Genomic DNA, 17,265 nt, shown 5'->3' on the forward strand with positions numbered 1-17,265 from the left:
CTCAGACTCACCTCGATCTTGTAGATGGATTGGTTTCGGTGGGCAGGAATAACTGCAGCCCCATCTGACCCTTCCCATTCTGGAACAGCCACCTTACAAAACATCTCCAGTGCCTACACAAACCAAGGAGGTATCTTTGGACCCTCCTGCATTTGCTCTCCAGACCAGTCAGTTCTGCCAGGCACTGCCTGGCACTTTGAACAACTTCTCTTTTGTTTAACCATAGTTTAAAATAACTCATTAACCAATCATAAAATGAATTTTTTGGTTTCTCCTGGCTCCATGAACACAAAGAGGTGCATGTCCTACCATAGGAGGAAGCAATGGCTGTGAAGTTTTACAGTTATAGTGGAAAGCACTGATCACAGCCTGCTGGCCTCACTACTGGATGTGGCAGGCAGTGGAGGAGGTGGCTTGGCAACACATGCAGGTAGGGTTGACCGATTTAGGGGGAATTAGGTCGAGGTCCTCGTCATCTGGGATCTCATCTAACCGGTACCCATCCTTTAGCAGCTGGATGTTCAAGTCTTGGTTGATCTGCTACAGACAAAGAGACAAACAGTCAAACACTTGAGACTTCTTCTTTCTGATGGTTGGAAGAGGAAGGAGGTCCCTTATTCTGGAATATATTTTCCTATCATTAGCAGTTGTCCCATCAATGAAAGAGTCCTGGTTTTTGACCACAGGTGAGGGCTGCCTTCTGTTGTTCTAACTTCTTCCAGAACAGGAATATCTAGAGTGAGATATTCCAGAGTAGCAAGTCAATATACTATTTTGTTCTGGAATAATCTTTCCATGAAGATGAGTCCTCATTTAAAGTAATATAATAATAATGATAATAAACTGACTGGCAGCTGGGCAATCCCTCCTCTCAGTCTGGGGCACTATAAAAGCCTCTTGACTTTTTGTAATCTTGGATTCAAGTGTTGCCTAGACAGATCTGGGTGAACAACACTTCATCAGGGCCCAGAGATGACCCAGATCATTTGATCTGGTCCCTGCTCTTGGCTGTTTCTCTGTGTTTCAGAGGTATTTTGCCCAAGGAAGGGATACAAGGGGGAAGAGTTCCCAGCAGCTTGTGTGCAGAATGGCTGCTCGGCACTCTGTATGTAAACTCAGATCCCGCAGAAGCAGTAGCCAGAGTCTGAACAACTAATTCACAAGAGATCTTGGGAATATATTCAGAAACAATTCAGAGGGATTAACAAGTCTGAGCTTCCCTGCCTTTTCTATTTGAAAGGGCAAGAGTTCATATCTGCAAGTCCTCCCTGGAATTTCTGGTGCTCCAAGTAAACATGCACTGGGTGACCCTGACTTCTCCAAGAACTGGAAATCACAGCATACCCTCAGATCCTTTATTTGTGTCCTTGGCAAGTAAATGGTTGCTGAGCTGCCGTGACAGACAAGTTGATGCTTTTGCACTACATGGGCTAACACTGCAGAACTGAGCAGAACTGGGAAAAGTTTGAGTGAAGCCGAAGGTATCTGTGAAAATAGCCGACGGGCAGATCTATGTCTGTACCACATAAGTGTGGGGATGGAACCAACTGGATCACTGGGAAAGAAAGAAACATGACACAGTTTCTGCCATGGCCCCTTCCAGGCTCACAGAGTCTATCTCACCGGTAAATTCCTTGTGGAATTTGTTTCTGGCAGCACAAGGCCACTGTGTTGTTTCTGGCTGCTCTGCTATTAGCATTCATGGCAAGGATGGCAGGAAAGAGTATAACTCACCTCGGCTGATGAGTATCCTGAGGAGGAATATCTGGACATGTCAAAGTCATCATCACTGCAGGGAAGGACAAGACACAGCAAAGAAGGAAACAACAGTTAGACACATGTATTCCCTGGTTAGCAGCATCTTTCTCATGCTGTGAAGCTGCACTTCAGGTATAGAGAAGTTACATCAAGGGAGTCTGGAGACCAACTTTCATCTGTGACCCTCAGACCTTTCCATCAAAGTGCTCTTTACTCACGTCTCTTCCTACTTGTTTACACACATAGACTTGTTATGGCATATGCCGAAGGGCACAGTAAGGAAAAGCTTGAGTGGCCTGCAGTTTCAGCAGGAATTAGCTTCAGTGCTGCACTCTGGCATGAAAATTTGCTTGCACCATAATATATATATATATATATATCATCTTATTAACACTTTGCATACCTGTCCGTATCCAGGGCTACCAGTGGCTTTTCATCTGGACTCTGATCTAATGACGAATAGCCCTTATTGGGAATGACGAGCCTGAAATAATTAAATGTTGTCCATTAACCACAAAGTAAAGCTCAGTACCACACATAGTCTAGAGCAAAGTCATATGATAGTTAGGCTTTCCCCATTTGGCTTCCTTGCAAGTCCTCCCTTATCAATGAAGACATTTAAATGGGTGCGATTCAGAGGAAGCGGGCTGTGTCTCTGAGTAGTTCAGAGCAGTTTCACGGGGATGAACACTGGACATGCCTTGGGAACACACTTATCCCTGGAACTCAAAACAGTTGGGACACTCCACACTTCCTTCTGGTGAACCTGTTCAGCTAGCACTGCTCGTCGTATCAGATATTGCTCATATTTGTGCTACTTTTTTTTCCCTAGCAATGAGTACATGACACTAGCAATATGTATGGAAGAAGGAGGCTAGGGGAAGGCAGAGGCTCTGTGCTCCTACTATTTTACTATTGTGTGCTGAGTTTATGTGGTGGGGTTTTGGTAGGAGGGGAGGGGCTGCAGAGATAGCCCCTGTAAGGAGATGCAAGAAGCTTCCCCAACTCCAAAACCAGTTGGACCGATCTCTGGCCAGGTTGGAGCTGCCTCAGGCCAGGACCGAGCCAATCAGCGCCTCTGTGAATGCCCTATTTAAGAAGGGGACAAAGGAACCCAAACCGGGCAGGACCTGCAGTGAAGAGAGGGGGGAGGTGGGTGGCTGGTCCCCCCGGTCTCCCACACAGGTGGCTGCCCACACTGGGCCATCACCACTTGACTGGAGATGGCTGCGGCGGCACGGCTTGGAGAGCTCTGAAGCGCTTCGCTCCCGGGATATCTTCTGGGCGGAGGTCATCCTGCCAGGACTACTGAGATTCGTCAGGCCAGTCGGGTCCAGTGTGGCTGCAGAGGAAAGAGGACTGAGATCTGAGAGAAACAACTATGCAGACACCAAGGTCAGCAAAGATGGAGCAGGAGGAGGTGTGCCAGAGCTGAGATTCCCCTGTAGCCCATGGTAAGACAGCAGGCTGTCCCCCTGCAGCTCATGAGACAATAGGTGGAGCAGAGATCCACCCACAGCCCATGGAGAGCCCCACACTGGAGCAGAGATGCCTGTGCCTGAAGGAGTTCTTAGAGGATTGTATCTGTGGGAAGGATCACCCACGCTGCTGGAGACTGATGATGAAACAGAGATGCAGCTGCAGTCTGTGAGAAGGGACTCCACGCTGGAGCGGGTGGCTGCACCCTAAGAAGCCACGACTCTGTGGTAAAAGCCCGTGCTGGAGCAATCTGATGGGTAAGGATTGCATCCTGCAGGAAGAGCTCACGTTGGAGAAGTTCGTGGACTATTTCCCATGTGGAGGGGCCTCACGTTGGAGCAGGGGGAGAGTGTAAGGAGTCCATCTCCTTTAAGGAAGGAGCGGCAGAAACAGCATGCGATGAACTGACCTGCAACCCCCATTCCCTTGTCTCCCTGCGCCACTGGGGGGAGTAGGTAGAGCTGGGAAGAAGGGAGGGGTAGGGGGAAGGTGTTTTTAAGATCTGGTTTTGTTTCTCATTATCCTCTCAAGTAACTGTTAACAAATTAAATTGATTTATCTCCAAACTAAGTCTGTTTTCCCCAGGGCCATGGTTGGTGGGTGATCCCTCCCTGTTCTTATCTTGACCCTCAAGCCTTTTGTTACATTTTTCTCCTCTCCACTCCACTCTGGGAGAGGAGTGAGTGAGCGGCTGCATGGCAGCTTAGTTGCCAGCTGGGCTAAACCACGACATACTGGAAATCAAGGATTTGGTCTTTCTTTATGAGTTCCTACCCAGCCCCCACCACACAGCACTTTTGAGGTCTCACTCCTAAATTTAGTAATATGGGAAATATGAGCTGGTGGGTGCAGCATAAGAGCCCAGTCAGACTATCATTTTTTAAATTCCATAATTTTTTAATGACTTTCACTTCATCAGAAGTATTAGAAAGGCTGACGATGACTTTGCAATTTTAATTGCCTGAGAGAGTTTGTGTAACAGAATACAGGCTCCAGAGCTTCTAAGATAAGGAAAATACATTAATTCAATACTATTCAGTTCACAACAGAGTTCTTTCATTCACAAAATTGCACAAAGACTTTGGTTCATATTTAAAATAAGATCAACCAAACAAAGCAAATGGAAGAAGATTCTACATTCAGCAGGTGGGAACAGTAAGAGTGATGAAAATCTCCTTATTCAGTGGATTAACTCAGATTTTCTCCCAAATGAAGAACTAGTCTTTAATAACACACAATGATGCATGATGATGCTTCACTAAGAGTTCAGAAAATATAAATCTAAAGATGATAATCCATCTCATCGATGCTTCAACTGCACTCTAACCACCTGCAATGTTCTGCCTTTGCTCAGAAAATTTCAGGAAGCCGTTGCAATTTTAGCAATACAAAGGCCTGCAGGCTCAGAGAGAGTAAAATATATCCAATGCTATCACAAAGGAGATGTACAGAATCATAGAATCGTAGAATGGTTTGGGTTGGAAGGGACCTTAAAGCTCATCTAGTTCCAACTCCCCTGCCATGGGCACAGACACCTTCCACTAGATCAGGTTGCTCAAAGCCTCATCCAACCTGACCTTGAACACTTCCAGGGATGGGGCATCCACAGCTTCTCTGGGCAATCTGTTCCAGTGCCTCACCACCCTCAGATTGAAGAATTTCTTCCTTAGATCTAATCGAAATCTCCCCTCTTTCAGTTTAAAGCCATTGCTCCTACACTACACGCCCTTGTAAAAAGTCCCTCTCCAGTTTTCTTGTAGGCCCCCTTATTTTCTTTGTGCCTTAGCATAGTTGCCAGGAGGATCTGCTCCATGATCTTGCTGGGCACAGAGGTGAGACTAACCGGCCTGTAGTTCCCTGGGTCTTCCTTTTTCTCCTTTTTAAAAATGGGGCTACGTTTCCCCTTTTCCAGTCATTGGAAACTTCACCGGACTGCCACGACTTCTCAAATATGATGGATAGTGGCTTAGCAACTTCATCTACCAGTTCCCTCGGGACCCACGGATGCACCTCATCAGGTCCCATGGACTTGTCCACCTTCAGGTTCTTTAGATGGTCTCGAACCTGGTCTTCTCCTACAGTGAGCGGTTCTTCATTCTCCCAGGCCCTGCCTTTGCCTTCTGTGACTTGGGCTGTGCAGCTGGAGCCCACATCAGTGAAGACTGAGGAAAAAAGTAATTGGGTACCTCAGCCTTCTCCATATCCTGGGTAATCAGGTCTCCCATTTCCTTCCAGAGAGGGGTCACATTTTCCCCAGTCCTCCTTTTATCACTGACATATCTATAGAAATTTTTCTTGTTGTCCTTGATGTCCCTGGCCAGATTTAATTCTATCAGGGCTTTAGCTTTCCTAACCTGATCCCTGGTTATACAGAATATAATAATAATAATAATAATAATAATATCAATAAACAGTATAATACAGAAGAATAGAAGCCTCAAGGAAGGAGGAGGAGGTGATGTAGAGACCGGGAGAGGCAATGTGGTTTACCTGAACAAAGAAAAACATATTTGATGAGGAGAAGAGCAGAACTGTTAAAAGAGTGGAAGTGGATCTAGCTTATTCTCCTCCTGCAGAGATCAGCAGAAGCCAACAGTTCAGATTTAAAGAGCTACCATAACCTGGACGTTTTGCAGTGTATCCCACTGAACCATCTCCCATTGTACTGCAGCCATTATCTTGTGAAAAGAAGCTGCTTGAACAAGCTTGTGGCGTTTCTGCCTTCCTGGGGTTGCCCTGACTGTTGTAAGACAGACCAAACCATTCTGAGGTATTACTAGGGTTGTGCTTGTGGTGCTACTTGGTTCTCAGAAAGCCAAGGGAGCTGGGAGATGAAGAAACATGGGCCAGGGAGACCCTGTGCCAGACACCTCCCAGCCATATGGAAACAATGGACCTTGGCTACATCTGCTATTAAAGCAATGGCTGAAAACCTCTGTTTTGCAGATCCCAAGGGATGCTTCTAAAAGCTGTATGAAAAGTAACTAAGAAAAGCAAGTCTACTGCCAGCAGGCTTCGTTTGGCTGTAGAGGTGGCCACATGTCCTCTGAACAGTGCTCAGGTGTCCACAAATGGAATAAAACTTAGTTAGCTGTTTGAAAACTTTTGTCAATGAGTGTCACTGCTCTGTCTTTCCCCACTCAAATCACTCTTCTTTCCATTGGCAGCTCAGAAATAGCAGTCTCTCCAAACAGAAGTCACTAATTTTACAGGTAGGCACCTGTACTTATCCCGTCTTCTCTCCCTTACTATCTTCCTCCACTAATTTCAGTGTTTCTAAATTTCTCAAGCAGCAAATCTGCTACCATTCCTCTTGGGAAGCTAGCATGCAGCCTATTGCCAAAAGAAACCAAGTTTCTGCAACTTGTATTTGGAAGACAAGGAGAAGCATGGAAAAGCCAGCTGAAAGAATCTGCTGAATTTCTTGCTGCCACTAAGGGCCTGGCTCCTTTATATGGTCTCAACAACCAAACACAGAGCAGTGAGCAATGCAATGTATTCCAACAAAATCACAGGGGCTCACAAATAAAACTTGACGAAGTTGGAATATTCCATATCGTGCAATGTCATGCACAGTATATAGATGAGAGTTGACTGGGAAGAAGCTCTCACTCTCTTTGGAGGGCTCTCTTGCTCTCTTTCCATGCCTTTCACTCACCCGGGATTCTGGTATTGGGACTTATCTGTTTTGGGATCATTTGCTGGGATGGGACAGATGTTGGTCACCAGGTGGTGAGCAATTACACTGTGCATCACTTGTTTGTATATGTTATTATCATTATATGTATATCAATGTATTATTATCATTATTTTATCATTATTACTTTTAATTTTATATTATTGTTATTATTAAATTGTTCTTATGTTAACCTGCAAGTCTCCTTCCCTTTTCCCCTTTAATTCTCTTCCCCATTCCCTGGGGGAGAGGGAAGGTGAGTGAGTGGCTGTGTGACGTTTAGTTGCCAGCCTGGTTAAACCACAACAGTCCTTTCTGGCACCTAATGTGGGGCTTGAAGCGTTGAGATAATGACAGATTTGACCAGAATGTGTTAAAACAAAATTACTATAAACATTCATTATGTTTTCTTGGATGTCACTGGCCAGAATGTTGTTTTATGTGCTCTCAGGGTTGTTTTCGGAGTTGTATTATTTAGCAACTAATTTGCCGTATATACTGTTTGCCAGTGCGGTTGCTATCTTCAAATGATGAGCTAGTATTAGAGATATCATTCCGCTGGTTAAGAGTATCGCCATGCTGTGCTGTGTGGTGCTGACAAAATCGTGGATGTTGGGACCAGTTCTGTATCTGTATTCAGCAGTGCAGAGGAGGGTGGCGATGTGGACTTTGTTTATGAACTTCAAGCGCTACCTGGCTGGCATTGTTGCCAATTACACCGGTAGCTTCTTTCCTTTGGAGAGCCAATACATGAGGGGGACGTTTTTCTTCATTTACCCCTCCCCCTCCAGACCATTTACAAAAGCTTTTGCAAATTCTGAGAATGTTGAATAACGTTGGAATGGCCTAATCAGTATAATCCTGTTGCAAGGTCTCCTGCATGTATGTCTAATTATGTATATTATTAGGGTTATTCGATCATTTAGAAATATCTACCAATTTGTTACTGGTATTGCTTCACTTGCTATCTAAACCCCTGCGAGAAGCACTGCGGCTACTCAAACCTCAGCTTCTGCTTCTGGTGCTTGGTGCAAATGCAGGCACTGTACTCAGATCCCTGTGACAAGCACTGCGTCTACTCAGAACCTGGCACCTGCTATGCCTACTCAAATCCCAAAAACAAGTACCACAGCTACCCAGACCACAATGGGAATCATGGCATGATCTGTGCCATTATCAATAGCCACATACGGAAGAGGAAATGTACATGAAAGTCAGCACATTTAAAAAAGGATGACAAAGAAGAGGAAGAAGAGAAAGCAGGGTCATCATGAAAACTAGAGGAAGAAGAGCTATAAATTATAGAAGGCTTCCTTCTCAACAAGGAGGTAGGCTACTCTAAAGCAGGGCTGTCACAAGAACAGGAGAGAGAGACAAAATGTCCCACTTCCCCCCCAAGGAAGAACTTGGTGGAAGAGACATGAAGATCTCATAGACGAGACAATAACCACTTGATCTCTATCCCTGAATGAGCTGCGAGACTTTTGAAAAGATTACAGCTATCATCAAGGTGAGCACATTGTCACCTGACTGCTCAGATGCTGGGACATGGGGGCCAGTAGTCTGGATTTAGATGGTAGAGAAGCCAGGCAGCTGGGAGCCCTGGCTAGGGATGGAGGCATTGATAAAGGGATTGGAAAAGGGACACAAGCCCATGACCTCTGGAGACGGCTCCTGGCAGCTGTAAGGGAAAGGTATCCCTTCAAGGAAGTTTTCATGTAATCCAGGCAAGTGGGTCAACATAGAGAGAGGTATCCAGTATCTGAGGGGAACTAGTCGTGTGAGAGGTGATTTATTATGACCTGAGAAACACATGGTTACCCAAAGATTTGGATGAAGCCCGGTGCACATGACTCATGTGGCGGAAGGTTCTACGAAGTGCACCACCACCATATTCTTCCTCACTGGCAGTAATGGATCTTGGAGAAGATGTACCACCCATAGATGATGTGGTTACCTGACTCTGGAAATATGAAGAGACTACTTCCCTATGGGCCTGCATCTTGGCTGTGGAGAAACTGTCCCGGGAGTTCTGATAATTTAAAGAAGAAATGTCCTACTCCCCATCTGTATATTCCCATATATCAGCTGTAAAGACTAAGTGTTCCCCTACTCAAGACAAACAGTATACACTAAGGGACAGGCTGTGGTTTTACCTGTATGATCATGGAGAAGACATGAAAAGGTGAGATGAAAAACCTACCTCAGTCCTAGAGGCAAGGGTATGCAAATTGCAAGGAAAAAAAAACAGAAATAGGAATTTTTCCAAGTCTTCCAGGAAAGTTGTTGCTCCCATCTCCAGTGAGCAGTTTCCTAAACCGAGTGGGAGAGTCAATCATACCCTTAATCCTTTCCTTGCTCTAGTCTCCAGTGAGCACTTCAGACCAAGTAGGAGAGCCAATCCTTCTCTCACTCCTTTCCTTGATCCTAATCCTGTTGATCGTCCTGCACAAGAAGGGAGTTATGGACATGATAACAGGTATTAGAGGGGCCCTGCCTCCAGCCAGGTGGAGGAAAGGGACAATCAAGTTTACTGGACTGTGTGGATTTGCTGGCCTGGCACATCAGACCCCCAGAAGTATAAGGCTTTAGCGGGCTTTTGGCATAGCTGCCTTGGAGACAGAGGAAATCACACAGTTGTCTACTTTGCCTGGTCTCTCAATGGACCCTTCTACTGTGGGATTACTGATGGTCAAAGAACAACAGGTGCCAATTGCTACTACAACAGTGAATTGGCGGCAATATTGCACCAACCGAGACTCTGTGATTCCTATCCATAAGTTGATTCGTCAACTGGAGAGCCAAGGAGTGATCACCAAGACTCGCTCAGCATTTAACAGTCCCATATGGCCAGTGCACAAGTCTAATGGACAGTGGAGACTGACAGTACACTATCATGGCCAGAATCAAGTTACGCAACCATTGAGTGATGCTGTGCTGGACATGCTACAACTTCAATATGAACTGGAGTCAAAGGTAGCCAAGTGGTACGCCACAATTGATATCACTAATGTGTTTTTCTCAATTCCTTTGGCAACAGAGTGCAGGCCACAGTTTGCTTTCACCTGGAGGGATGTCCAATACACCTGGAATTGACTGCTCCAGGGGTGGAAACACAGTCCTACTATTTGCCGTGGACTGATACAGACTACACTGGAACAGGGTGAAGCTCCAGAATATCTGCGACACATTGATGACATCAATGTATGAAGCAACACAGCAGAAGAAGTTTTTGAGAAAGGTGAGAAAATAATTCAAATCCTTCTGAAAGCAAATTTTGCCATAAACTAAAGTAAGGTCAAGGGAACCGCACAGGAGATTCGGGTTTTAGGAATAAAATGGCAAGAGGGATGTTGCCAGATCCCAATGGATGTGATTAATAAAATAACAACTATGTCTCCACCAACTAACAAAAAGGAAGCACAAGCTTTCTTAGGCATCGTGGGTTTCTGGCGAATGCATATTCCAGATTACAGCCAGATTGTAAACCCTATCAAGTGACCCGGAAGAAGAATGATTGTAGATGAGGCTGTCCTGGGTTTGGCTGGGATAGAGTTAAGCTTTCACAGGAAAAGTGAGAGGGGGCACAGCTCAGGAAACTGACCGGAATTCGTCAGAGGGCTATTCGATACCGTATGTGTCATGCTCGGAGACTATATATTGAGAGAGCTCGCTGAGAGAGGGGCTTTTTTGCATCTTCACCGATCGTGAGCAGACTGGGCTGCGCGGGGGTTCCGGCTTCCGGGTTCCGTGGTCCGCGAGGTGAGCATTGGTACTGCTCATTTTGTACTATTCTCTTTTCATTAATATTATCACTGTTATTACTCTTTCCTCTTTTTTTTTTTTTTGTACTGTTCTATCTATTAAATCATCCTTATCCGAACCCACGTGGTTTACTCTTTTTTCTTCCGATTTTCTCCTCCCATCCCGTCGGAGGGGGAGGAGTGAGCAAGCGGCAGTGTGGTTGCTGAGCTACCGGCTGGGCTAAACCACGACAGTCCTTTTTGGCGCCCAACGTGGGGCACGAAGGGTTGGGATAACAATGAAATCCGACCAGAGTGGGTTAAAGAACAAATTCATTATACGTGTTTATTGTGTTAGTTAAATAGTCGCCGGTCACAATGTTGTTTTGGTTGCTCACGTGGCTGTGCTATGTAAATGTTTACATGCCCTATGTATTCCCTGCGAGGCTGTTCATCACCGCTGGCAGAGGGGTCCGGGCTCTCATTTTGCTGTCCTGTGTAATATCGGTCTATGATGCGATCGCGGCGCTGGCCACGCGGCTGGGCTGGTCCGTGTACGTGGCGTTGGCATCGTGCCCGTTCCTCGGGCGCCACCTCTCGCAATTTTCCGGTAACTGCGCCCAGTCCCTGGGGAAGGCAGGGGAGGGTCCCTTCCCCGGTTCCTCACCCCACCCTTCTCATTCCGGCTGATCACAACGGCCTTTGAGGATTTTGAATACTCTGCGAGTGTTCTAGCCAGCATGGTGTTAATGCTGTGTCTCCCGAAGGTGTTTCAGGTCTCGTTTGAGGTTAAACAACTACTTAAAAATATCACAGAGATGTCCGCTCTGAGGCCACATAGTTATGAGTGGCTGGGTGTGTGGGAGAGCAGGGGCAAATGCCTAAGACAGTTGGCACCTCCAGTGTTTTGGAACTTCACCTCTGAACAAGTGCAGAACCCTGAAAAACTAATAGAATGTTTGGGAAAAGTGTGCTGTCACCCTGGCAATTCCTGGGAGACCCAGATCACTGCAATTTGCTGGTGCCTGGCCCATGCCTACCGAGCTGCCTTGTTTAGCACTACTCAGCACCCTCAAAGGGAAGAGGAGGTCCCTTGATCTGATGACAAAACAATAGACACTGCAGCTGAACCAGAGAACCCACCTGTTCTGGTATCAGTCACCCCTGTACAGAAGAAAAAGTGCATAAAGAAATCAGTTCACTTCGTGAGGGATGAAAATGAACCAGGGTCATCATGAGAACAGGAGGAGGATGAGGCAGAGCCCACACATGAGACAGTAACCATCCCATCTCTATCCCAGGGTGAGCTGCGAGATATGCAAAAGGATTTCAGCCACCTTCAAAAGGAGAACATTGTCACCTGGCTGCTCCGATGCTGAGATAATGCAGCCAATGGCCTGGAACTAGAGGGTAGGGAAGCCAGGCAGCTGGGATCCTTGTCCAGGGAAGGGAGCATCGACAAGGTGATGGGAAGAAAACCACGAATCCTCAGCTTCTGGAGGCGACTTCTGTCAGGCGTGAAGGACAGGTTCCCCTTCAAGGATGATATTACATGTCACCCAGGCAAGTGGACCACCATGGAAAGGGGTATGCAGTATCTGAGGGAGTTAGCTATGCTGGAGGTGATTTACAACCACCTGAATAATGAGCAGTTATCCACAGATCCAGATGAAGTCCAGTGCAATCAGTCCATGTGGTGGAAATTCCTACGGAGTGCACCAGCATCGTATGTCAACTCCTTGGCAGTAATGTCCTGGAGAGAAGGTGAGGAACCAATGGTGCAGGACTTGGCTGGTCAACTACGGCAATATCAAGGAAGTATCTCTTCCTCTGTGCAGGCCTGTATTGCAGCTGTGGAGAAACTGTCCCAGGAGTTTCACCAATTCAAAGAGGATATGGCCCACTCTCCACCCATACGGACCCATATCTCAGCTACTAGGAGTAAGCGTTCCCCTGATCAAAAGAGAGAACAGAGTGCACACACACGGTGGGGTAACTTGTGATTTTTCCTGCGTGACCACAGAGAGGACATGAGGAAGTGGGATGGAAAACCTACCTCGACCCTAAGAAACTGAATGGAAAAACAATCGCTGAAGGTGATTCTTCCAGGGAAAATGTCACTCTGGTTTCCAGCATGCAGCTCCCCAGACAGTATAGAAGGGCTGACCCCATTTCTGATCCTCTTGAAGGGACTTCTAGTTCATTGTTACAAAAGGTGAGCGATGAATACTGTGACCAGGACTAGAGGGACCCTGCCTCCAGCCAGGTGGAGGAGAGGGATAACAGGATTTATTGGACTGTGGATTCGATGGCCTGGCACGTCAGACCCACAGGAATATAGGGCTCTAGAGGACACCAGTGCACAATGCACCCTAGTGCCATCAAGCTATAAAGGGGCAGAACTCGTCTGTATTTCTGGAATAGCAGGGGGATCCCAGCAGCTGACTGTATTGGAAGCTGAAGTGAGTCTCACTGGGAAGGAGTGGTAAAAGCACCCCATTGTGACTGGCCCAGAGGCCCCGTGCATCCTGGACATAGACTACCTCAGGAGGGGGTATTTCAAGGACCCAAAAGGGTACTGGTGGACTTTTGGTATAGCTGCCATGGAGATGGAGGAAATTAAGCAGCTGTCTATCTTGCCTGGCCTCTTAGAGGACCCTTCTGTTGTGGGAGTGCTGAGAATCGAAGAACAACAGGTGCCATCTACTACGATGGTGCACCGGTGGCAATATCGCACCAACCGAGACTCTCTGATCCCCATCCATGAGCTGATTCGTCAACTGAAGAGCCAAGGGGTAATCAGCAAAACTCGTTCCCCCTTCAACAGCCCCATGTGGCCGGTGCGCAAGTCTAATGGAGAGTGGAGACTGACAATAGACTACTGTGGCCTGAATGAAGTCACACTACTACTTAATGTTGCGGTGCCAGATATGCTGGAACTTCAATATGAACTGGAGTCAAAGGCAGCCAAGTGATACGCCACAATTGATATTGCTAACGCATTTTTCTTGATCCTTTTGGCAGCAGAGTGCAGGCCACAGTTCGCTTTCACTTGGAGGGGTGTCCACTACCCCTAGAATTGACTGCTCCAGGGGTGGAAACACAGTCCTACCATTTGCCATGGACTGATCCAGACTGCACTGGAACAGGTCAAAGCTCCAGAACATCTGTGGTACATCAACGACATAATTGTATGGGGCAACACAGCAGAAGTTGTTCTTGAGAAAGGGAAGAAAATTGTTCAAATCCTTCCGGAGGCTGGTTTTGCCATAAAACAAAGTAAGGACAAGGGACCTGCATGGGAGATCCAGTTTTTACGAATAAAATGGCAAGATGGACATCGTCACATCCCAGTGGAAGTGATCAACAAAATAGCAGCTCTGTCCCCACCGACTAGTAAGAAAGAAACACAAGCTTTCCTAGGTGCTGTGGGCTTTTGGAGGATGCATATTCCAAGTTACAGCCTAATTGTGATCCCTCTCTACCAAGTGACCAGGAAGAAGCATGATTTTACATGGGGTCCTGAGCAACAGCAAGCCTTTGAACAAATTAAACAGGAAGTTGTCCATGCAATAGCCATTGGGCCAGTCCGGGCAGGACAAGATGTTAAAAACTTGCTCTACACTGCAGCTGGGGAGAATAGTCCTGCCTGGAGCCTCTGGAGATATTAACAGCATATGAAGGAGTCCGAGCTGCTTCTGAAGAGGCTTGCTCTGAGAAGAATGTTGATAGCACGCTGATGTTTGTGGTTGGAAGTGAAACTCCAAGGACTTTTCAGTGTGCCGTGTTCTGGCCAGAGTGCAGAAGCACGGCGGGATAAGGGGGGAGCATAGCCGGGACAAGGGGGCCACGATTCCCCTTGTGATTTGTGGTGGAACTTAAGATTGAGGGCCAAACTGGCCAATTAGTATTCCATATCATGCAGCGTCATGCCCAGTAAAAAAGTGAGGGACAGCCGGAAAGAAGGGGTTTTTGCGCTTTGGCTCTTTCGCCGCTTTTGCTCTTTTGTGCTTCTGCGCTTTTGCTCTATTGCCTTTTTTTTTTCTCTCTCTCTCTTCCAGTACTCCCACTTTCGGAGTACTATCTCTCTCTCCCCCTCTCTATTTCGGGGCCTCGCGTTCGTCCGGGATTGCAGCTTCAGGATGAGACGGGCTTTGGATAAGAGGGGGTGGTGAGCATCTACGCTGTGTATTACTTATCTGTATTAAATTGTTCTTATTTCAAACTACGGGCTTCCCGTTTATCCTTTAATTCTCTCCCTCATCCCTGGGGGTGGGGGAGGGTGAGTGAGCGACTGTGTAGGGTTTGGTTGCTGGAACGGCCTAACCCACGACATCTACAAAGGGCCCGAATAGGAAACTCCAGTCGCCCAGGAATTTTGGAAGTGATCACTAAGTGGCCCAAAGGTAAAGATTTCAGAATGTCACCAGAGGAGGAGGAGGTGACATGTGCTGAGGAGGCCCCACCAAATAATGGACTATCAGATAATGAGAAGGAATATGTCCTGTTCACTGATGGATCCTGTCGCCTTGTAGGAAAACATCAAAGATGGAAAGCTGCTGTGTGGACTCCTACTCGACGAATCGAAGAAGCTGCTGAAGGAGAAGGTGAATCGAGTCAGTTTGCAGAAGTAAAAGCCATCCAACTGGCTTTAGACATTGCTGAACGAGAAAAGTGGCCAATGCTCTATCTCTACACCGACTCGTGGATGGTGGCAAATGCCCTGTGGGGATGGCTACAGCAGTGGAAGCAGAGCAACTGGCAACACAGAGGTAAACCCATCTGGGCTGCCCCATTGTGGAAAGACATTGCTGCTCGAGTAGAGAAGCGGGCTGTAAAGGCACGTCATGTAGATGCTCATGTACCCAAGGGGCGGGCCACTGTAGAACATCAAAACAATCAAGAGGTGGATCGGACTGCTAAGATTAAAGTGGCTCAGGTGGATCTGGACTGGCAACATAAAGGTGAAAAATTTTTAGCTCGTTGGGCTTAAGATGCCTCAGGCCATCAAGGAAGAGATGCAACATACAGATGGGCTCGTGATCGAGGGGTGGACTTAACTATGGACACTATTGCACAGGACATTCATGAATGTGAAACCTGCACTGCGATCAAGCAAGCCAAGCGGTTAAAACCTCTTTGGTATGGAGGACATTGGTTAAAATATAAATATGGGGAGGCCTGAAACACTATCTTGGGCCTTGAAAAGCAAGCCTTGTGGCGGCATGGCACCCCAAAAAGAATTGAGTCAGGCAACGGGACTCACTTCCGTAACAATCTTATAGACACTTGGGCCAAAGAGCATGGCATTGAGTGGGTATATCACATCCCTTATCATGCACCAGCTTCGGGGAAGATTGAACGATATAATGGATTGCTAAAAACCACACTGAAAGCAATGGGTGGTGGAACTTTCAAACATTGGGATACACATTTAAGCAAAAGCCACCTGGTTAGTCAACACTAGAGGATCTGCCAATCGAGCTGGTCCTGCCCAATTCGAATTTTTACGTACTGTAGAAGGGGATAAAGTCCCTGTAGTGCACATGAGGAATACGCTGGGGAAGACAGTCTGGGTTATTCCTGCCTCGGGTAAAGGTAAACCCATTTGTGGGATTGCTTTTGCTCAAAGACCTGGGTGCACTTGGTGGGTGATGCAGAAGGACGGGGAAGTCCGATGGGGGTTTGATGTTGGGTGAAAATAGACAATAAATGAATTGAATTGTGTAATATTAATTGCTGAATAATCCTGTCACTGCGTACCATCATTGCTATAGTTGTCATATTATACTACTGTTAATGAAGAATGAACTTCGACAGAACCAGAACTGATTCCAGACACCCAGCAGCTTCCTCGAGATCAACATCTTCAACCTGCAGACTGCGGACATGGACTATTGCCAGATACACCAACTACGAGCTCCAGATGTCACATGCAACAGAGACTATGTCATCTGTTCTACCGACTGAGCGAATTCCACATCATCTTTCCTGCCCTGAGAGACTGCTATGACAGATGAAGCCCAGAGTTACGAACTGAATGAACTCAACACACATTTTGGAGGGATGCCCCATGGACAAAGGGAATAGTATCTATGTATATATATGAGGTTTGAGCATGACATTCGTGGTATGGAATAAGCGGTGGATACTGTCCTGGTTTCAGCTGGGATAGAGTTAGCTCTTCTTTTAGCAGCTAGAAGAGCTCCGTGTTTTGGTTTTAGTCTGAGACTTGCTCTGAGAAGAATGCTGATAGTGCACTGATGTTTATAGTTGGCACTGAGGCCTCAAGGACTTTTCAGCTGCCGTGTTCTTGCCAGTGTGCAGGAGCACAACAGGATAGGGGGGAGCATAGTTGGGACAGAGGGTCCACGACTCTCCTTATGATTTGTACTTAGACTTAGGATTGAGGGCCAAATTGGCCAATTAGTATTCCATATCATGCAGCGTCATGCCCAGTATAAAAGTGAGGGACAGCTGGAAAGAAGGGCCTTTGCTCTTCCGGGGCTCTCACTCTCAGAGTGCTCTCTCTGTCTCACTCTCTATTTTCCGGCCTCTCGCTCATCCGGGATTGCGGTGTTGGGACTTATCTGTTTCAGGATCATTAGT

The 17,265-nt window shown here is 46.7% G+C and overlaps 1 protein-coding gene across 1 annotated transcript in view; it reads right to left on the reverse strand.

Annotated features, from left to right (window-relative positions):
• Positions 1-359: 359 nt before the first annotated feature.
• LOC147526182 (protein FAM219A-like) overlaps positions 360-17,265 on the reverse strand; it is a 118,290-nt gene continuing 101,384 nt past the window's right edge. The window contains exons 3-5 of the mRNA XM_086630293.1: positions 2,162-2,242; positions 1,735-1,789; positions 360-537 (exon numbers count right to left, since the gene is read on the reverse strand). Of these exons, the coding sequence (XP_086486419.1) occupies positions 382-537; positions 1,735-1,789; positions 2,162-2,242 (292 nt within the window). The 3' untranslated portion in view covers positions 360-381. The remainder of the gene's footprint in view (positions 538-1,734; positions 1,790-2,161; positions 2,243-17,265) is intronic.

This window comes from Tauraco erythrolophus, chromosome W, assembly GCF_009769465.1.
Source record: "Tauraco erythrolophus isolate bTauEry1 chromosome W, bTauEry1.pri, whole genome shotgun sequence".
Lineage (NCBI taxonomy): Eukaryota > Metazoa > Chordata > Aves > Musophagiformes > Musophagidae > Tauraco > Tauraco erythrolophus.